Below are 22,872 nucleotides of genomic sequence, written 5' to 3'. Positions count from 1 at the left end.
ACTTCCTCTTCAACATGCCAGCTCTAATATTTGGAGAAGGCTATCATGTCTTCTCTGAATCTTTCTTTCTGCAGAGTAAATATATCCGATTCATTCCCTTATTCAGAATTCCCCATTATCTCACATGCTGGCTGTTCTCCCCTCTCAATGGCACCATAATATTTTAAACTGGGACTAACTAGGATTGGTTGCTGTTTTGTAGTTTACAGTTATGACTAGTGATTTATAGGCTGTTGTGTGGTTGAACATTGCAATTAAAATTGGCACAGGAATAAGACGTCAAGGGTATAGAACAGGTGCCTGTTTTTATCTTTTTATTTTTTTTAAAATCCTGACTTGGAAAATGCTACCAGTGAGAAATCACAGCATTTGTGCCTTATTGGAACCTTGGAAGACAAATGGAAACTTTAAGCAAGCCCTTCAGGGATGCCTAATAGATTTATGCAGCATAAGAACAGTTTCAGCATGTGGGATGCGATCATTTAAAGTAATATTTGCTAAATTTGGCCGTGCATATGAATCATTGGAGAGCTTCTAAAAATACGGATTCTTGGCATCTGTACCCAGACCTACCAAAGAGGTGCCTCTAGAAGTTCCCAAGGGAAAAGCATTTGGGAGCCATGGATGTAGGGTACGCAACATGAAGATCAGTCCTTCCTTTGAGCTAATTCTACCTACCCTATAAAGCTGTCTTCTGTGACACGTTTTCACTGCCTATTACAGCCAATTACTCCTCTCTTTTCTAAAAAAGCCTCTTCTTCTAATAATTGGTACCAAATAGTTTGGTATTTAATCGTTAATTTTGCATGGCTTTTTGTCTCCGTTATTTTATAAAATCCCTCAGGGCAAGAACTCCCAAGGGATACGGCACAATATTGAACGGAGTCATTGATTGATTGGTGAGGATTTTTGGAGGTAGCAGAAGAAGTTAGAGACAAAAGGGAGATAGATACTGCAGGAGTCTAGCTGGAAAAGTTTAAGATCAGGGAGATTAAAGTCTTTCTCTTTTGAAAGAAGTATCTTCTGCTCTGTGCTGTGGCCTGCTCCCAGGTGTAAGTGATAGAGTACACAGACGTTGCTTGATGTCTCCACCTCCATCAAACCTGATCCTTGGAGATGTCAGACAGTAACCCACAGACTACATTATATAAATATGGCCAGAAGGCCTATTATTTACAGTGTTCCTAGTCCATCTGGAACACCAGACATAAATGAGTTCTAGCTCTTTTGGTGCAATTCTATCATGTGACAAAGTCAATAGTGAGGGTGCTGTAGGTCCTGATAAAAGTTTCAAAATAAAGATGAAGGGGTTCCTTAGATAGTTACATAGTTACATAGGCTTTTTTTTTTCTTTTTTAAATATCAAAGACATGTAAGACTTCAAAATTCATTCAAATTAAAAATCAAATTGGAAGCAATGATGCTTACATGAGATAAATACATAATACAATTAAAAATAAAAGAATGACAAGCTATATTTGGAAAGCATGAAGAAAAAAAGCAGGGATGGTACATTTGTATTAAAGAATAAATTTGACAGAAGGTCAACTACATATTGATACAAGTAAAACCATAAAAAAGCCACGAGTCATGAAACACTAGGCACAGAATAGCATAGTGTCAGGCCACGAAAAGCAAAAGTTGCTAGAAATATAAGGAAACACATGAGTTGTATTAAAATTTCAAAATTACATAACTCTCTGGTAGGTCAAGGAGACAAAAATAAGCAATTAAGGACATAAAACACATGAATTATTTAATGTTTGTATAAATATCGATACACTGATATAACTTTGCACCTAAGAACAGCAAATGAACCTTACAAACACTGATCATGATCTGGACCATAAGATATTTCAGTGCATTTTTAAAGTAAAAATTGCACAACTCCATTATCTTAATAATAAAATATTACTAGAAATTAATATCAGAACTTTAAAAGAAAAAAATCTCAAATTACTTGGACATTTTAGAAATAGTCACATAAATAATAAACGAGTTAATAAGCAAACTAGCAAATAACAAATGTGAGAACGTTGTTGAACAAAAACCCATGAGATGGAGGCAAAGCTATTTTTTGTAGTGATTCACAGCTCTAAATGCTTTTTGAAGAAAAGAATTATGAGAAGACACCTAAAGAGTCTACATGGGAATTTAGAAAAAAAAAAAAAAGATAAAAGAAATTAAGGAAAGCTAGTGAGAAAGAAAATAATAAAGTAGAAATTAAAAAATAAATGAAACATAATAATGAGAAAAAAATAAGCCTATCTTTTGCAGGATTGATAGCTAAAACCAAGAACATGTTCTTCAAATAAAACAGACAAATCTCTGGCAAATCGGGCAAATTTAATCGAAGAAAAAACTAGAAAGTATATAATAACATTTATAAATAAATTTATTTAAACTTTAATAATAGAGAGAAGATTAAGGCTTATAACAGAGTAAAATAAATTAGTGATTAAATTGAAAACTTGAGTAAAATAAATAATTGAGAAAAATGTAAATTAAGATGAACTTAATGAGAAGAAAATCTATAAAGAAAGAAGAAATTGAACCACTTATCAAAAAGTTACTTTTACTTCAATTAGAGATTTTAGAAATTTGGGGGACATAGGGCTCTCTGAGAAAGGAACACTTTCTGCAATGTAGTTAAAGAACTGGGTTTAAACGCCATGTAAAAATAACCTAAGTTTTTAAATTTAGGATTGAAATTGGTAATAAAAAATAATTCTGAAAAACAAATGATCCAATAGAACTTTCTGTGTAAAACGTCTAAGAAAAAGTTCATGCGATTCAAGCCAATCTCAAGACTTGACCAAAAGAAAACCAGAAGTAATAGGAACTTCAATCATACAAGGCACATTTAGAAGGGTTTTCTAGATAAGCAGCCTGATTTTGCATAGCAGCACCACTACTCAGATAATAAACTAACTTCTCCCGGGAGCTCTGGTTCCCACCCAGCTCCTGAGTGACCACGTAGAGAATATCCTTAGAGAACATTAAGAATAAAATAGCCAGCAGGGCAAACAGGACCAGGAGAAATGAACTCTCCAGAGGGGACGGTAACTTCCCTCTCCAAACCTTCAGTTCCACGTGCCATAAAGGAACAAACGAGGCTACGATGCATATTCATTGGCCCTTTTAATACTCCATCAGGATGCATCTTTCCTAATAATATCTACCTCCAAAATTTATTTTAAGTTTACTCTTCTCTATCACTGCCGCCACCCCCACCCCCCGGGTGGCATTGGCAGTGACCGGAACAATGCAGAGCTTCGCGCACTGAGCTCCCGGCCCAGCCTCCTCCTGCAATTCCTTGTCCAGGCAGAGGACCTTCTCACAAGGCAAAACATACTCTCGCTCAAATCTTAGTACGGAGCATAAAATCCAAACTCCTACACAGCCTCTCTCTTATTCCTTGTCTCAGGTGGGTCTCCCCCTGACCGATGGGTCATGCTCTAGTCACCCTCACCTCTTGTTTCCAGAAGTTGGCTAAGTGCTTTTCTCTCCAGGCTTTAGGGCTCTCTTTGCCCTGTGCCGGGGGAAGCTCTTCTCTCCTCACATGGCTGCTTCCTTCTCACCCTTCAGGTCTCTGCTCAGAAAGCACCTCCTTGGGGAAAGCATCCCAGGCCATCCTTTCTGTTGAAAGTCTTCCTCAATCGCATTGTTTTCTATCCACATACCTTGTATTTCCTTTTTAGCGCTTCTCACAACTTAAAAATAATTACTTTTTGCAGGGGCAGTGTTTCTACCCATTTGTTTTCTGTCACTCCCATTAGACTGAAAACCCCACGGGGTCAGGAACGCTGTGGGCTTTTACATGGTGCTGTATTGCAAGTGCCTGGCCGAATGCCTGCACTCTGTGGGCGCTCAGCATTTCGTGAAGGAATAAGAGTCTGGATAAATTGTGATGATTTGATTAGTTTGTTTACTTTTCTCTTGTTGTTGTTTCCTGCACTTGACTGTGAGTTCCATGGGAACAAGGTTCCCGTGTCTTTTTTAGGCACCAAATGTCGTGCTTGGCACTTAGGGGTAGCTCAGTGGCTATTTGTAGAATAAGTAAATGAATAAAGATATCGAAGTTCTCTAGGATATGAAATTTCTTTCGCCTCAGCTTTATACAACACTCAGAACGTCTGGATCTACTAGAACCCTTCATTAAGAATTCTGCTATCCCAATATTTTCCAGTATCACTGTTTCTGTTAACAACTCAGGCACCCAACGGGAATGGAAGTGAAGCAATGTGAATTAAATCACTCAAATGAGGCTGCTGCCGGTTAATTTTAGATCCTGAGCATCTGGGTCAGCGCTTAGTTTCATAGCAGGTGTGGAAATGATATCTTCAGTGTCATTATTAATGATTTTACTAAGGGCTGGGAGCACTTGAAATATTCTTCCGAATGAGATTTGAGAAGTGGACCAGATGGGCATTTTTAAGAAGGCTATATTAACTGTATTCTACTTTTCAGCAAATAAGTCTTCATATTAAGATTGATTACAAATGTACCTTAGTGTCCATATCATATTCAATCAAAAATTATAAGCAATGATTTTTAGAAGAATATGAAATACTCCAGTAAGATGATAGTAATCTAAATGAAATAGATAAACATGCCTGAAGTTGACTCTAGTCATTTTGTTTTGCTTTCTTTTCCTCTTTCTCCCGGCAGTATCTCGTCTTCTACGGGGCTTAATGTTCATTATGGGTACATGACTTCAGTCATAAGAAAACGGTCTTATTAGTCACATCCCCAAAATGCTGGTTGGTCAGGCAGGATGGCTAGGTAAGGTTGACCACAAATAAACATGTCAGCATCCACCTACTCCCTGAATCCCAAGGGTGGGTGCTCAGGGCAGTATTTGTCCTCTATCAGTTTTATCCTTCTTGGTCAAAACAGAGCTGAGAAAGAGTAATACATACTAGACTGTAATCTTTGAGCCAGAGGAAATTGAACCAAACCAAGTGGAAAGAATGTTCTATTTACCAGTAGCAGGTCAGTTCACGGGGAAATTGTAAAACAGGTGAAGTTCATTATTGGTGAAGCTCCCCTAGAACAACCCTGGTCTCCCCAGCCCCAGGGGTGAGCCCCTGCCATGGTTTAGACCTTGACACTGAATGCCAGCTGTCTTTGGCTTCCTAGAGACTTGCTCTTGTGCAATGAAGCAAGTATGTTCTAGGTCTCATAGTCTCCGGTCAGGCTCTTTTCCCCACCAAAAATGAAAATTAGCTTATTTGATAGATCAAGCTGTCCTCATTTGCTAACAGAAAAAAGTTCGAGAGGCCTCTCAGGTAATGCGGACTCAACAGTGACTTTCTAATGACGAAGACTTTCCTGTGTGACTCAAAGAAGTGAGTCTGATGGTGGGAATGTCAGACCAAATGATATAGATTTTTATGAATTTTATGGAGCAGTAATATTTCATAAGAAGAGAGGGGAACTGACATAGAGTTGCCCACTTGTTTTTTGCTGAGTAAGGACATTAAGGAAAAAAGAACAACAAAACACATCCATCGACAATCATTTTAGAAAAGAAAGGAATATTATGATAATCAGAAAAAAACAAGAAGCAAACAATCTCAATAAAAAAGCAACCTTTTAAGAATTTACCTTTATGAAAAAATGTACTTCATACAGTTTCAGTTATGCTAGATGCTGTACAACGTCATGCCTGTAGACAGCAATACTGTATTGTGCACTTAAAAATGTGTTGAGAGGGTAGATCTCCTGTTGTGTTCTCATCACAATAAAAACAAAACCAAACCAGAAAAAGATACACAAATGTATTTCAATGTCCTAATTTTGTAGAAGACTAGTGAAAATGTTGTCCAATACCAGTATCAGTCTATGGCCAGGCTTTGGGGAGGGCTGAGGTGGGTGCCCACAGTGGCCCAACAAGCTAGTCCAGGAATTTTAATAGCTGACACTTGTGGGCAAGTCTCCATATGACCTGCCTATCAGTGCAGTCAAAACCATGAACGTGATCCAGAAACACCTTCTGGGTTGTAAATCAAAGAACTTGTTTGTACAAAGCCTTTAACTTTGAGGGCTTTTCTGTCTGTAGATTAACAGAGAAAATGAATAATAGGTAGCCAAAAAAGTGATCTGAATTTTGTTGGAACAGTGATACTTTAAAGTGTAGGATTTAAGGATATACTTATTCACTGGTAAATATGATGGCACACCCAGCAGCTGCCATGTACAAGGAAAGAGCAATGAGACCCCTGCCTTACAGCCTTAATTCCTAGCAGCGGACACGGGCAAGCAGGAGATACGTAGGCAGATAACATCCCTTAAGGACAAGTTCTGAGGTTGCTTTTGTGGATGGGTGTGTGATATTTAAGCGAAGTCCAGACTAAAGTGAAGAACTGAGGCTTATGGTAACCTGCGGAAAGAGCATTCCAGGTAGAGGGAACATCCGGTGCAAAGGCCTGAGGAGCAAAGAGGCCAAGTTGACGGGAGCACAGTGGGACCAGGAATGCAGCGGGGTGCAGACCACGTGGAGCCTTAGGGACTTCAGGTTCCATAAATGAAATGGGCAGCTATTGGAAGGTTTTGAGCAAGAGAGTGACATGACTTATGGGTCACTAGAGTAGGAAGTGGCAAAAGTGAAAGCTACAGTAGACTATTATGACAGTCCATTTGAGACACGATGGTAGTGTGGGCCAAGGCAGTCATCATAGGAGTGCTGAAAAACGCTCAGATTTAGGATATCTTTTGAAGGCAGAGAGAATAGGACTTACTGATAGAATAGACTGAGAGACTGGATATGGTGGTAATGGTAAGAGAAGATTCAGTCTGGGTTTCAAGATGTTTTATTTGATCAACTGAATAAATGGTACCATGGGAACAGCAGGTTGAAGGGGGAATCAAGAACTTATTAGTGGATATATTAAATTTGAGATGTCACTTGAATATCCAGGTAGAGATGTCAGGTTGGCAATTGGATACATGAGTCTAGAGTTCAGGGGAGAAATCAAGCCTAGAGCTAGAAATTTTTTAAAACTTCAGTATATAGAAAATGTTTACAGCCGTTGGGTTGGATAAGGTCATCTAGGGAAGTCCAGTTTTCTGGGCAGAGAGTACAGAGCTCCTGAGGCAAGAACATGCTTGGTGAGTTACCAGAAGAGTCAGGTAACTGTCCACTGTGGATGTGAGCAAATGCAGAGAAGATGCTCAGGGATCAAGCCTGGAGAAACGCCAGCATTTAGAGGTCAGGAGGAGGCAGAAGATTCAGGAAGGGAGACAGAGACGGAGTGGCCAAGGAGGTAAGGGGAAAACCAGAGAGTGAATCACCAAAGCAGTGTGAATCAAGTCTTTCAAGAATGATTAAGAGCAGTTTATAAATTTACTCTGCCCTCAGTTAGCTCTGTTGATGGAAGAAGTTGTATATGCTGTTCTATTCCCAGTGTTTAGTGGCACCTGTCACAGGATCAGTGTTTGTTTGTTTATTTCAGACGATACATGTGGCAGTCTTCAGGCTGAATGCATCCTGTAGGTGTGTTTTATTTGAACTTTGGGGTTTAAAGATATTTTAATTGGTTGCCAAGATTTAGAAATTGGGAAACTTCACATCAAAACTTGTATCTCTGGTTCTTTTTTAAAAAATCTCCAGGATTCTCACAAGGCAGGCCACAGCTGTTTGTGGCTGGGTGGCAGCTGCCGTCTTTAGAGGGGGGTTATGTGCTCTTCAGCTAAATTCCTGCCGTCTCCAGTGAGCCCTGGGTCTCCCCAGCCGTGAGTGCTGAGTCGCTCATTCATATTACTTGCTGGTTCCTGCAGATTTTGAGTTTGTACCTCTTGTTTAGTTAAAGAGGGAATGAATGAATAAACAAACGAATGAATGAATGTTTACTGACGAGTAACCTGGAGCTGGGAGAGGTGAAATGATGTAAGCTTACATGCAGAAATGCCAGGGCTCAGCTATAGATTCTCAGGCCAGGGCTTTTACCTAAAATCTTTGCTTCCAATGTCATTGTATTAAAAACATCCTAAAATAGGGCTTCCCTGGTGGCGCAGTGGTTGGGAGTCCGCCTGCCGATGCAGGGGACATGGCTTCGTGCCCCGGTCCGGGAGGATCCCGCATGCCGCGGAGCGGCTGGGCCCGTGAGCCATGGCCGCTGAGCCTGCGCGTCCGGAGCCTGTGCTCCACAACGGGAGAGGCCACAGCAGTGGGAGGCCCGTGTACTGCAGAAAAAAAAAAAAAAAAAAAAAAAATCCTAAAATAAAAACAAGAGTTTGAATGAAAGAAGTGTACTGACAAAATGCTATTTCCATGTTTGGAAAAAATAGAATATTAAATCGTTTATTATGATAAATGTAAAGAAATGGTTTCCTAAGAACTGCTACACAGACTAGCAGAAGTTAACATCACTGCCCAAGGCCAAGTGAATAACAAACAAATGTAATTATTAAACAATATAATTAAGGTTAAAATTAGTATTTTACTCCATTAGTTTTTTTTTGGAGAAGTAAGTTATGCCATTTTTCTCTGTGAATTATTTTTATCTATTCTTACATGTTTTAAACACAGACTATTATAATCATAGAATGACAGTTTATCATCATCCCTTCTTTTACTCACTATCAAAAACTGGAGTTTTTTAAGCCTCCTCTCTTTTGCCAGCTCCGGTGATGGCTAGTGGCTATTCAGGGCAGTGTGTGGAGGTGGACTCTGAAACGCAGTTTGGGATCATTGAATGAGACCACAGTGCTTCATTTCTGATGTTCGGACATTATTGTTATGCATTGAATTGTGTTGTCCCCCTCCACGCCTCCACCCCCGCCAAAAGATATATTGAAATCTTAAATAGAATTATCCCTGTCCCTCAGAATGTGACTTGATTTGAAAATAGGGTCATTGTGGATGTCATTAGCTAAGATGAGGTCATATTGGAGAAGCGGGGGGCCCTAACCTAATATAACTGTTGTCCTTGTAAGAAGGGGAAATTTGGACACAGACTCAGAGGGAAGATGAGGCAAAAAGAGACACACAGAAAGACAGACACCTGCAGCTGGAGGCAGAGATCAGAGTAATGCTACCATAAGTCAAGGAAAGCATGCACAACAAGAAACCAGAAGAGGCAAGGAAGGATCCTCCTGTAGGAGCTGCAGAGGGAGCGTGACCCTGAGGACACTTGGATCAAACTTCCAGCCCCATAACTGGGAGATAATAAATTCCTGTTGCTTTAAGCCACCCAGTCTGTGGTGATTTGTTACTACGGCCCTAGGAAACTAACATAGAGATTACCTTGTCTGACTCTTCACTTTATTTATTTTTTAATGTTTTAAAATATTTTTTAAAAATTTATTTATTTTATCTATTTATGTTTGGCTGCATTGGGTCTTCATTGCTGCGCGCAGGCTTTCTCTAGTTGCGGCGAGCAGGGGCTACTCTTCACTGCAGTGCGCGGGCTTCTCATTGCAGTGGCTTCTCTTGTTGCGGAGCATGGGCTCTAGCCATGCAGGCTTCAGTAGTTGTGGCACGTGGGCTCAGTAGTTGTGGCTCGTGGGCTCTAGAGCGAAGGCTCAGTAGTTGTGGTGCACTGGCTTAGTTTTCCCGCAGCATGTGGGATCTTCCTGGCCCAGGACTTGAACCCGTGTCCTCTGCATTGGCAGGCAGATTCTTAACCACTGTGCCACCAAGGAAGTCCCTGACTCTTCATTTTAAACTGTGTTAGAATGTGAGTATCTCACTGGCGGAAGCTGTGTCCCTAGGAAAGTGGCATCAGCCATAAATGCCACAGATGTGCTATCCCTAAGGAAGACATTTAGGCAGATGCTGCATTGCTTGAGAAACCTCATTCCTTTGCTTACTGAAGGCACTGAAGCTGATTCCACCTTTTCTTAGACAGGGAGTAATGGCCCTCCTTTTGTCCTGGAAGCTAAAGGTATATCATTCCTTAGCAGAGAATATCTTGAGCATTAGGAAGAATTTGGCTCTAATCTTGGCCCTAGGAAAACTTGGAAAATAATCAAAAAGTATCTTTAATGACCCTCTGGTCTTCTTGTGCCCACCTTAATGTGTCAGACTTCTCCTTGAATGAGAGTTCCGTAACTCACAGTCCAGAGACAGCTCTTAGAAGCCAACATGAAACCTTGGAGATCTTGAGATTGTTTGCAGTAGTCTGAGGGTATGACCACTTTTCTGGGTAAAGATTCCATAGTTTTGATTAATTCTTAAAGATGTATACTTCCCTACAACCAGAACATCAAGAAAAAAAAACAAAAAAAAACTAAGGGTGCTTGGCATGATGGTCAGGATCCACCTAAGATTTTGTGCCTGGGGAACAAGGCATAGGGATGGAGTGGGATGATGGCTCAGGGTGGAGACAGGATGAAGAATGTGGATTTAGATATGTTGACCTGCAGGGGACAGTGGACCATTCACATGGGGCGTTCAGTAGGCATTGGGAGCCACAAAGTTGGCAAGGAAAGGGCACACACGCAGCATTGGGATTGAGCATCACGGAGGTGGGGACTGAATATTTGAGTGCAGGTCCGCTTTCAGAACTGATCACTGAACCTGGCCTAGGAAGGACCAACACTGAGTCTCGGACAGCATCTACGTTAGGGAGCAAGGGGAGGAAGAGGTGGCGTTAGAGGTAAAATAGGCAGGCAGTTTAGAGTGGTAAAAGAATGAGGAGCATGCCCTGGGGGAAAAGAGCAGGAGAGACTTCAAAGGAGAGGCTGGCCAGGCTTGTAAAATGAAATATTTAAAGAAAATGGTGAACACTCATGCGGAGAAGTTCTGTGTCTGAAGTTCACCAATGATCATCAATAATCCCTTTTGAAAAACTATGGGGATTCTTTCTTCATTTATGCATACTTTGAATGGTTATGATTGCATTTCTGCTATGTGCCAGTTACCACGTTAGGTGCTGGGGCACAAAGATGAATAAGACACAATCCTGCCTTTGGGAAACTTACTTGCTTGTGCAAGGACACATACTTAGAGGAATCAACTGTATATGGAGGTCTGAATAGTGTCAAGGGAGGCCACAAAGGGGAAGCATTGATTTACAAGGGAGAGTAGAAGTCATGATGGGGAAATGGATCTCTTCTGCAGGAAGTATAATTGGTGGGTCCAAGAATTCTTAAAGTGTGAAGCTGTCCTGTACATTATCACATCATAATATCTGAAATCGTGCATTTCAGAATCATGTGGGCATACACACACTCCAACACCTTGAACCAAAACCACTTTTTTAAAAAAATTTATTATTTATTTATTTTTGGCTGTGTTGGTCTTTGTTGCGCGCGGGCTTTCTCTAGTTGTGGTGAGCGGGGGCTACTCTTCGTTGCGGTGCGTGCGCTTCTCACTGCGGTGGCTTCTCTTGTTGCCGAGCTTGGGCTCTAGGCGTGCAGGCTTCAGTAGTTGTGGCATGAGGCTTTAGTAATTGTGGCACATGGGCTCAGTAGCTGAGGTTTTTGGGCTCTAGAGCGAAGGCTCAGTAGTTGTGGCACACAGGCTTAGTTGCTCTGAGGCATGTGGGATCTTCCTGGACCCCCAGGGCTCAAACCCATGTCCCCTGCATTGGCAGGCGGATTCTTAACCACTGCACCACCAGGGATGTCCAAGAATTAAAAGTTTTAAGAAACTTGCTAAAATATCAGTTTAATAGTAAATATCTAACCAGAGAAGGGTTGGATTAATAAAACGAAGAGATTGGGGATGACCTGGAAAATGAATTTCTCATCTCTGACCTGATTCCATATCTTAAAGTTCTTATGTTCTAGTTTTCAATCTACACTGCTTTTTATAGTGAATGCTTCCATTGGTGATAATCATAGAAGCAAATACTTTGTTTACTTTTTTGACTACAAGCAAAATAAATACTAGTATAAAAATGTGCTTATGCTGTTATAGTTTATATGAATTGTGATTTATCCATCTATTCATTTCTGTGTAGACAAAATGATTTATAATTTTAAAGTCTAATAAACTTAGACAAAAAAGATAAAAAAGAAAGAAAATGGAGTAGCTGTTGAGGTAAATCACATATTTATAATTTTTCAAATTTTAATCCTTAAAATAATTCTACTGAGCTATAAATGCATTCTTCTGCTTTTAGTATATAGACACATTTTCCCTTTAATATATGATTTGAAGTCTTGTATTTCAATTTTCACTTAAAAGTCTTTTTACTTTAAGATGAATTTTTTCCAAAAAACATACCCAGTCCCTTCATACTCAAGAAAAGACTAAGGTCACTATTTTGTAAACTCACAGCACTATGATTTCCCAAATCTTTTTTTTTTTTTTAAGCTATATATCTTACCTATATCCATTGATGTTAGAACTGTCCTAGACAGTCAGAGATTGATAGAATCCATAATCTTAGGGCAAAATCAACCTCAAAGCATTATGGGCTAAGGCATCCCCGTTTCCTTCAATTAGATCTTTCATTATAATTCTCCCATTTCTTCAAGCCCAGGCTCCACCAAACTCAGTATACAACTCAGGTGCCACAGCCTCCAAAAACATTTCTTGAAACAATCAGCTGGAAGCCAGCTCTCCCATCTATGGGTCCCCATAGAAGTCTGCCCTCTATCCTTCTCTTAGGGCCCATGTCCCTTTCTGTCTTGCACTGTAGCCATTTGCTGTGTTTTCCCTACCAGACAGTGAGATCACCAAGGATACCATCTTGAATCACATTCATTTCTTCTCTGATGTGCTATGTGTTAACTTACAGAAGTACTTAACTTAAGAAGTACTGCGTGTGTACTTAATAATTTCTGTAGCCATGACAAATTGTCAAAGAGAGTGAAAAACCTATTAAGTAAAATATTTTAGGAAACCCTTGGTCAAGAAAGAAAGCCACAAGAGTAGAAAATTCTTCAAGAGGTGAATCAGAATAACTGGCTCATAAAAGTGACACATTCAATTTCTTCACCTTTGTATAACCTCCAGAAGATCAAACGTTAATAAAATATTTATCCTCAGTTGTCACAAGCCAGACTTTGATTTAAAACTCTTGGGTTCATGAATGTCACGCCAGACCAAAAATACAGCACCATGTATTTTTAATTTAAACATGGATCCGTAAAATCTTTATATATACCTGATATGAAAAAATTTGAGTGCAAATCTCCCAACAGTCACCACAAATAAGAAAACAGGATCTAAAATCGATTGTTAAACGTCTGTAAAAGTACAACGAAAAATATTCCATTTGAAAGTCCAATGTGGCATTGATGTGACACGTAAAATACATTCTCTTACCTTTAGGGAATCAAAGCAGGCGATTACTCTTCCATTTTCGACCTGGCAACTTTTGGGGGGGTGAGCAAATTTGCATTCCTCATCAGAACGGGAGCACGTTCCTCTCTGGAACTGTCTGCAGACTTCCAAGGTCAGCCATTTTGTATCTCTGACCGGGGCAACATTCAAAGCCATGATGAGAAAATAATTTGGATCCTGTTCGTTTCTGTTAAATGATGAAATCAAATCAAGTTCCAATGATTCCAAAACTATTGCTGTGAAAAATCCCACATGTAAGTCTGAAGGTAAGTGACAAATTGCTTAAAGAAGCCCAATCCGGGAAACAGAGTGAGGAGAGAATTTATCGGCAGGCGGTCACTCATCAATCAATATGCCCCACTCGAAGACTGCGGGCCGCAATGAAAGCATGCTCAGTGTCATCTCTGGCTGCAAACGTCCGAGTCGCCTGATCGTTTTGCAGACACAGTTGTTTTTAATAAAGTGACTTCAATATCATGGCACTCCTTGGGAGAATATTTAGTTCTGATGCTCGCAGCTATTGACGATGCTGGAAACTAAGCCACTTAGATGTTCGGATCTTAGCAGGATTTCTCTTTCCTTTCACCTTTTAAAATTCCGAAATCAAGCAATTGGCAAAGCCAGACAATTGAGGTATCTTCATCCACTCGTAAGGTCAGGGTAATGTGTATTGGATAGCAAAACACGATAACACAAAAGCTCCCGGGCTGTGTTTTCCAGCAAAAGTGACTTCACACAGGCACTTTTAAATCTTGAACCTGCAAAACACAAATAAAATATCAACTTACACCCAAACTCAATGGAATCAACACTTTAACAAACTATTTGGCTCTTATCTAGAATTTGCGAAAGTGCGGTTTAGAGCTTTGAGCTTTGAATATAGTGAGGAAAGTTATGCATTAAAAAAGAGAGAAAAGAATGCGAAACTGCAACTGTACTGCAGAACTGATCCAGGCAGCAGTCCAAAAGTTAGGAATGACTCAAACAGATGAGTGTGGCAGACACAATAATTAGGCATTCTGAAACAATTCAATCTAATGTGCCTAATCGCCAAAACAGTGTATTAGAACTGTGACTTCCAATTAATTTCACATTTAGGCCATTGATTTTACTGTTGGAAATGCTGTAACCAATCATTTGGGATGTGACTCTCCTAAATAATAAGGATATTGTCATTCTGGATGAAGTGTGGGCTCCTTACCCTTTCCATCCTTTTCTAGTTTACAGAGATTTGAACTTAGAGAGGGAAAGGTAGATCTGATATTTACTCTCAGATCTCTTATACTTGCTCTCTACATTTTTTTTTTTTTTTTTTTTTTTTTTTTTTTGTGGTACGCGGGCCTCTCACTGTTGTGGCCTCTCCCGTTGTGGAGCACAGGCTCCGGACGCGCAGGCTCAGCGGCCATGGCTCACGGGCCCAGCCGCTCCGCGGCACGTGGGATCTTCCCAGACCGGGGCACGAACCCGTGTCCCTTGCATCGGCAGGCGGACTCCCAACCACTGCGCCACCACGGAAGCCCCTCTCTACCTTTAATACTTGCGTGACGTTAGTGTTCCTTTCTAGGCTGTAAGCACTCAGAGGGTAAGGGCAGTTTGCATATTCCATTTCTGTTTCCCTAGGGCCTTAGTTCAAGGCTATTTGGTCCTCAAAAAATATTTCTTGACTGATTTAACTGATGACTGACTCACTGACTAAGTGAATGAATGCAAGTTCATTTTAGCTGAGTCCGGTTTAGATTTTAACGGAGTCACAATCTGAGAATGTTCTGTTCTGTGGAATGCTGGAGCTGAATCACATATCTAACACAACAAAAATATAACAAGTCAATTCAGATTTCTAAGATCAGCACGATTAGTTTCTTTTAATATCTCCAAGGATTATGAAATTATTAAAACGTTAAAAATTTAACATTACTGAGTCAAGCATGAATGGAGGACTAAATATCAGAAGTTGGTCATTTTTATATATTGGATATGCCATGGGCTACCTTAGATACTTGCTTAGCCTTGACGGCCTTCTAAAATATTTATAACTAAAACCTTAATGGAGGCTGGAAGTAGGTTATTTAAAATCGTCATGTACCATAGAAGTTCAGAGAGCAATAATTCTTGAGCGATTCACAAGTGTTCCCTGAAAAAGTGAGTCTCACAATCAATTAAGTTTTGTTAACTCCAGGCAAACCAAGCTGAACAGGCTTCCTTGCAAGAGGGCTTTTTTCGTCCTTGGATGAGTCTCTGATAGGGGAAGAGAAGCAGTGGCGTCTCTCAAGCTTATCTGATTGTGGATCATTTATTTAGCGGGACATCTCCCGGGACTAGTGGGAAATGCTTCTTCATCCCAATACTTCTCTGACTTGTTAGTAGAAGTGTTTGAATGAGTTATCATTGTATGTGCATTTAAGGAAGTTGGCAACCTGGAAAGCTATGACACATTCCTAGCTTCCCATTTTGAAATATTTGAGGGGCCAGACAGGCTCCTGCTTGTCTTTTTGGCAGGATTGCATTCCCAGCAGCTAACATCAACTATCTTAACTTCAAGAGTTTAAGAAGATGACTTTAATAACCAAATTGCCTCTGGGTCAGCTTTCACCGACCAGCCTGGACCTGCACCCTCATTACCTCAACCCTTACCTCTAAACCCCGTGAGAACAAAGCAAGGGAAGCAAGGGACAAGGAAACATTTCTGCTTGTGTGTTCAGTGGAGCTGAGGCGCCAATAATGTGGAGACAAAATGAGGGGCTGGACACACGTAGTTCATATTTGCCAAATATTTTGCAGCGTCCCCGAGTCCCAAGGACCTGGGTCCAATGGGGTCACAGAACAGCAAAGATGCAGGAGATGCTCTTCCTCAAAGCAGCACAGTCTTGGCCGATGCGTCACGTGTAGGAAAAGAAAGAGGCAAACACAGATTCATGCACAGATGGCAAATGAATCATTACTCAAGTCTTCCTAAAAACCACACAGGAACAATGCTCTTAACTCAATCCAGTGAATGGGGTACACTTTTGCTTATACTTTTAGATAAGAAGACATTTCCTGCCCCCCCTGGGAGAAACGGAGTGCCATTTCTACTCCTATGAAAATCCAACCAGAATTTAGATGGTCACACTCTATCAAGATGGACTTGCTTTTGGAAACAGAAGAACCAAGTTTCTGATGGCCAGAGTCCTGTGTAAGTCAAAGATGTTCCACAAGGCTCGTCAGGTTGCACCTAAATATATCGCTGTCCTAACCGTTCATGAATCCAGTCTTTCTCCCAGCTTCTTCTCTGTTTCTATCCTAAAAGTTACCGAGCTACTGTTACAAAGATATCACCTCTCTTGGGCCATGACAACCTCCATCTTCCGGAGTGGGCACAGCAAGCAGCTGTGGAAATGAGGAAGTGAGAATAGATTTAATTGAGGTCACGGGAGGCCACCGAAGGAGATGGGCAATGATGGGCAAGGATGGAGAAGACCAACCTTTAACATGGTTATCAAGGGACAAGACTAAATTAACCAACACATAGAGCAAATTACATATCGGGTCTCCCAGACTGGAGGCTCCTGGGAGGCCCACTAGCCACCTGTGGTTATTGAGCACTTGAAATATGGCTAGCGTCACTGAGAGACTAAATTTAAATTTTTATTTACTCTTAATTAACGTAAATTTAACTTAAAAACGGATCCTCAGTTTACTTATCGGAAAACTTTTAAGTATGCTTGGGCCAACTTGACTATATGAATCTACTTTTCAGTTGTAAATTTTATGAAATCTAAATACAGATCAAGTATTTCTAATAAAAATCCAGCATCCTAATTGAGATGTGTTCTAAGTATAAAATACACACTGATTTCAAAGACTTAGTATGAAAAAAAACCCCATGAAAACACCTCATTAATATTGCTTCATATTTACTACATGGTGAATTGATAATATTTTTAACAAACTGGATTAAATATTGTTATTTAAATTAAACTCACTTGCTTCTTTTTAGCTCCCCTCCAAAAAATTCAGAATTATATATGTAGCTTACATTGTATTTCTGCTGATGGCGCTGTTGTAGAGGCTTTTGCATTTCTTCTATTAGCCACAGCACTTTCTGGAATGGTGGAAAGTACCCTGTCCTAAGAGCCAGGTTCCAGCCCTTGTTTTCCCAAGCCTCCTTCACATGACCTTAATAAGTCAATTTCTCTGAGATCCAGTTTCTTCATCTGTAAAATGTTAATGATAGTTCCTACCTACTTTACATGGTTACTGCCACGAAGGACTGATTACAGAAGAAACATAAAAACACTCTGTGAACAGTCAAGAGCTGTCCCAAAGCAAGGTGATGAAAGGATGAGCCGCTCTATAAATATTTATTGAATAAATCCACTTCCAGGCTTCCTCTCTGCAGTCGTTCCCTATCAATGACTGGGGTCATGCCTGGGGTGGATCTGCTCCAGCCACAGATTCTGGAAGCAGGACGGTACCTTGCAGATCAAAGAGCTGACTGCACGGGGCTCTCGCTCGGGGCCTCTTATCCAGAGCGCACCTCATTTCTCAGACCATCTTATTCTGCAGCCGAAGGGAACCCACAGAGAAGTTTCCCCAAGTACACATCCCACGGTGTCACTACAAAGGCCTGAGCCTGCTGTCTTCCTCCAGCTGCTACCAACCCAGAAGTAGATGAAACACTTTTAGGGCCCAGTGGTCACCCTGGGTGTGATGCCGAGTCCCAGTATGCTGGTCGCAGTGGTGGGGAGTCCATCTGGCTCGAGGCCTTGGTGGGAGCACAGCTGCTGAGTGAGCTCCCAGCGTCCTGGGCGAGGGGGGAGCAGGGGGCAGCACTTTCTAGTTCACCTGCCCAGAGGGCTCCCCGTTAAAATGTGTCTGTGTGGAGAGGGCACGTCTTTCTATTCTCAAAAAGCTGCCATGGGTGTCAGCTTTGGACCCATTCGATGCCGGGCACCCTTTACCTTTCCTGGAAGTTTCTGCGCTGCTCTGGGAAGCAAGGTCTCTTGCTCCCATTACTTTCCAGTGTTTTCTGTCTAAGTTTCTCCCAGTGCTTTGCTTTGGCTTCTGTTTGCTTCGCTGCTTTTCAAGTGTGCTTCAGCTTTATTTCCAGCTTCACATCAATCCCCTCCCATTAGCTCCTTCCCAGGCAGAACCTGGGCCGAATTCTGAAGCACTTGTCCCAGTTATTTCTCTGGCCGTTGTAGGTATTCCGTTGCCCTGTCCTCTCCAGGCATTCAGGCACCCCACGTTCTCTCCCCCTCCTGCCTTTCTAAGCCCCTCACAGAGGAGGGTATGATCTTGCCCTTGCGGCTCTGCTGAGTCACAGGCTGGTAGCCCTCACCGGCCCTGCCCCCTGAAGCGGGGCTCCAGCCTGACCTCCTTCATTCCCCTTTTTAAAATTAATTGTATTTATTTATTTTTTTAATTTTTTGGCCACACCACGCGGCATGTGGGATCCTACTTCCCCCGACCAAGGATGGAACCCGTGCCCCCTGCATTGGAAGCGCAGAGTCTTAACCACTGGGCCGCCAGGGAAGTCCCCTTCATTCCCCTTTTGATGGCCTCTCTGTAGTCCGTCTTTTAACACTGCCTGGTAATTATTTTTAAGTAGACATAATTATTCCTTAATTCATGAGAACTGTGAATACTGATTTATCCAACTGTCTCCCCCCAGTATAAGCTCCTGTGTATCTAATAGACTGTTATTATTTTCAAATCCTCAGGGTTCAGTTCAGTGCTTGGTATCTAGAATATGCTCAACGAATATTTGTCCAATAAACTCCTGATCCTCCTCCAAAGAGCATTTGCATTTTAACATGGACCAAAGTCTAACCTAAGGGAATAAGGCTCTGAATAGAGACTTTCAGTATTATCCTGTAGGAAAATTCCAGCGAGTGCCAGCGGCTTACCCTGTTGTTGCCAAGGAAGCTGGGGGTGTGGGTGAGGAGCTGCCCCACAGATAAATTATTTGAGCTTCAAAACCCTGAATCTTTAGGCCAGAGGTTTTCAAAGTGTAGTATACGTGGGCCAGCAGGCCCAGCAGCCCCTGGGAGCTCATTAAAAATGCAGGTTCTCAGGCCCCGGCCCAGAGGTCTTGGGTCCGAAGTCTTGGGGGTAGGGCCCAGCAATCTGTGTTTTGACAAGCCCTCCAGGGCTGACTCTGAAGCACTCTCAAGTTTGACAAGCACTGTGGTAAGCATTTCTTGCTGCCCTCCTGTGTGCCAGGCATCCTTTGGGTTGCTAAGGGAACCAAGATGTCTGTCCTGAGTCGATCACAGGGTCTTGGGGTCACCGATTCCCACACAAACAGTTGCAGGAGGGCTGGCTGAGGGCTTCTCCCAGTGGCTGTGTTTCCAATCAGTCAAAACAAAATAAAACTAGATGACACAGGAAACACCTGAGAGATCTGTCCCCGCTAAGACTTGATTCTGAGAATTTGAAAAATAGATTGTCTCATAGCTTGCAGATTTTGTTCAGGATGAAGCAGGCCTTTGATGGGGGTAAATAGGGCTTTGTTTCTAGGGCCCTTGTCTGAGAGAGGACCGTCTTAGGGGGCTGGCGGTCCTTGGTGGCCAGCAGCTTGGTCCGCAGCCGCGTGACGCCAGAACTCTCCACAGAGGGGCTGCTGTGTAAAGCCCCGGCGCCAGATATGACCAGTGTGGAGGTTCACTGCTGGACTCATCTTCAAAGGAAAGGCAAGATTGAAGTTCAAGGATAAGGAAGGAGGTTCTGTAGTATTTCCTGAAATGCCAAAGGACTTGCTGTTCAACAGTACAAAGTAATCCCACGCTTTTTTTAGGGTCTTCACTTACATGACGCTTCATCTTTCAAAACATATTGAAAACTCTTCTAGGTGTTAGATTTTCAGAAAGCTGTGACTTTTGACTGCAGGAAAGAATTCGCTGTGCACGTTCCTTCCTTACAGTAACTCTGTGATGTCGCAGGGTGAGTTTGGAAAGCACGGTCCTCCACTCTACCACCCTGGCGACCTGCCCCAGGCCACGCCCCTCAGACAAGCCCGGGCTGTGGACCCCAGGTGTCCTCACCTTGCCAACGCTTTGTAGCCAGTTTGTACATTTCTGAAGGGAAACACATCAATCATGTCCAATCTTGAGACGGAGACTGATTAAAACGTTAAGACCGCCTTAAGGAAAATAGTTGCGCAGCACACAGCTTCTCCAGCCAACTCTTGGTCATCTAAGGTATTTTAGCTGTCTGCCAGACAGCGGCCTCCTAGAGAGCTGATTAAAGGATCCTTGCAAAACAAACCGATTTCTGAGTCAGACAGTCAAGGACTTATTTTCCATTAAGTAATTTATGGGATGCCTTTAATTTTATTTTGCATAAATCTAATTACATGAAGAAACTATGTCTCCTTGAGTTTCCTAACTTCTAATTTGGAGAATCTTGGATTTCCTATTTTTAATCCTTTATTTATTTAATTTTGGTAATTTTCATGAATTTTTCCCTTTTTATGTATATATATATATTTAACATCTTTATTGGAGTATAATTGCTTTACAATGGTAGGTTAGTTTCTGCTTTATAACAAAGTGAATCAGCTATACATATACATTTATCCCCATATCTCTTCCCTCTTGCGTCTCCCACCCTCCCACCCTCCCTATCCCACCCCTCTAGGTGGTCACAAAGCACCGAGCTGATCTCCCTGTGCTATGCTGCTGCTTCCCACTAGCTATTTTACATTTGGTCATGTATATATGTCCATGCCACTCTCTCACTTCGTCCCAGCTTACCCATGTGAATTGGTGCAGCCACTATGGAGAACAGTATGGAGGTTCCTTAAAAAACTCAAAATAGAACTACCATATGACCCAGCAATCCCACTACTGGGCATATACCCTGAGAAAACCATAATTCAAGAAGAGTCATGTACCACAGTGTTCATTGCAGCACTATTTACAATAGCCAGGACATGGAAGCAACCTAAGTGTCCATCAACAGATGAGTGGATAAAGAAGCCGTGGCACACATATACAATGGAATATTAGCCATAGAAAGAAGCGAAATTGAGTTATTTGTAGTGAAGTGGATGGACCTAGAGTCTGTCATACAGAGTGAAGTAAGTCAGAAAGAGAAAAACAAGTACTGTATTTTTAATCTTTCAATTCTTAAAACACATTGTTGAAAAATGATTCTTCCTTCCTGTGAGTGGCTTGACGTCTCCAGCTCTATTTCTGGAGCTTAATTTAAAATATCTCTCCACATGCTCTCTCCTTCGGTCCTTGACTCCCTGTATCCTGTGTGTCAGATGCAAACGCCCGGGCTGGAGAGGAACCCAGAGCAGCGCAGGCTGGAGAACTGGGCTAAAAGCCACTTGACCTCCGGGAGTGGGTGTAACCCTGCTCCGTAATCACAGCCACTGAGAAGAGGTCCCCGACTGGGACCTTCCCATGGGAGCCCCGGAGGACCAATAAAAATACAGAAATGAAAGCAGTTCCAACTGCCAAAGGCAATACAGAACCTCATTGACTTTTCCAAGCAAAAAAGTGAAGGGAGCAGCAAAAGTGATTGTGCTTAAAAAGATTTTTCTTTCTAGACACCTTAAGATTTTTAAAAAATTTATTGGAAATATAAATGAAATAGTGCTTTGAAACTTTAGCATGGGTTAGGGGTAAGAACAAAGTTTTCTACCCTGGATTCCAGTCAGTCATTCCTCTGTCCCAAATAGCTGTGAAATGTCACCTAAGCTCTCTGAGTCTCAGTTTCCTTGTTTGGAATCGTGGAGACTGGAAATACCTAAACCATAAATGGATGTATTGCTACCAAAATATAATTAGTAGTATATTATAAGGACTCTCTGTTTGGTGTCTAACCCTTACCAGCATTAGATAAGGCATCAACTTTCCTTAAATTTGTGTTCATGTACACACACACACACACACATATACACGCACAGGTGGAAAGGACTCCTATTCACTAAGAGTTAGACATTTCTGTAAAGCAAATGAAGTGTAACTTAAAGCAAGTAGAAAGTCTCTTTCTTTGATGGTGGTACAAAGTATGAAGTCCTTCAGAGAATGTTAGACAAAACTTTGATAGATGCTCTTCAAAAACTAATTCCAAACGCTCATTCATTCTAAGCAGGGAAGGAACCACGGCTACCAAGCATGTCTTCATTTCACATGGTACTTGTTCTTTTGAATATACTTTCAAATACATTTCTATAGAGGAAATTAAACACCGGGGCACCCAAGCCACACGGTAAGTCAGATAAGCCAATGTTTCATAATAACAGAAATAAAAGGAGAAATTCCCCCACTAAAAATTTTCCTCTTGGACCTTGTCTCTTAAAGTACAAGTGAAAACTTCATAAAATCCAGAAATCATTTTAATGCATGAAAATTTCCAGCCCATTTTCATTGTAGTTTCCAGGAACGGGCAGAAAAAGAAATCCCTTCTTCAATTAGAAGAGGAGAGATTTCTAAACATACTCCTGAAACTACAGCCAGATATAATATATTCAACACACATTTGTATTCAAATTATGTTTTTTTCACTGCGCCTGTGTTTTCTATCTAAACATTTATCATTCAGTTAGGAGCTGCTCTTATTAGAATAAAAGCAATTGTATTAGATACCATTTAAGACTGACAGCACTTACCGGTTTCCTGGATATCCAGGACCCA

At 41.4% G+C, this 22,872-nt stretch overlaps 1 protein-coding gene across 8 annotated transcripts in view; it reads right to left on the bottom strand.

Annotated features, from left to right (window-relative positions):
• Positions 1-22,872, bottom strand: part of MBNL2 (muscleblind like splicing regulator 2) — a 152,488-nt gene that overhangs the window by 88,038 nt on the left and 41,578 nt on the right. For all 8 annotated transcript variants that reach the window (XM_030856873.2, XM_060288236.1, XM_030856875.2 and 5 more), the window contains exon 2: positions 13,226-14,001. In XM_030856873.2, the coding sequence (XP_030712733.1) occupies positions 13,226-13,399 (174 nt within the window). In that variant the 5' untranslated portion in view covers positions 13,400-14,001. The remainder of the gene's footprint in view (positions 1-13,225; positions 14,002-22,872) is intronic.

This window comes from Globicephala melas, chromosome 18 (assembly GCF_963455315.2).
Source record: "Globicephala melas chromosome 18, mGloMel1.2, whole genome shotgun sequence".
NCBI lineage: Eukaryota > Metazoa > Chordata > Mammalia > Artiodactyla > Delphinidae > Globicephala > Globicephala melas.
Note: the sequence above shows the minus strand (reverse complement) of the source record. Positions and strands in the feature narration are given on the sequence as shown.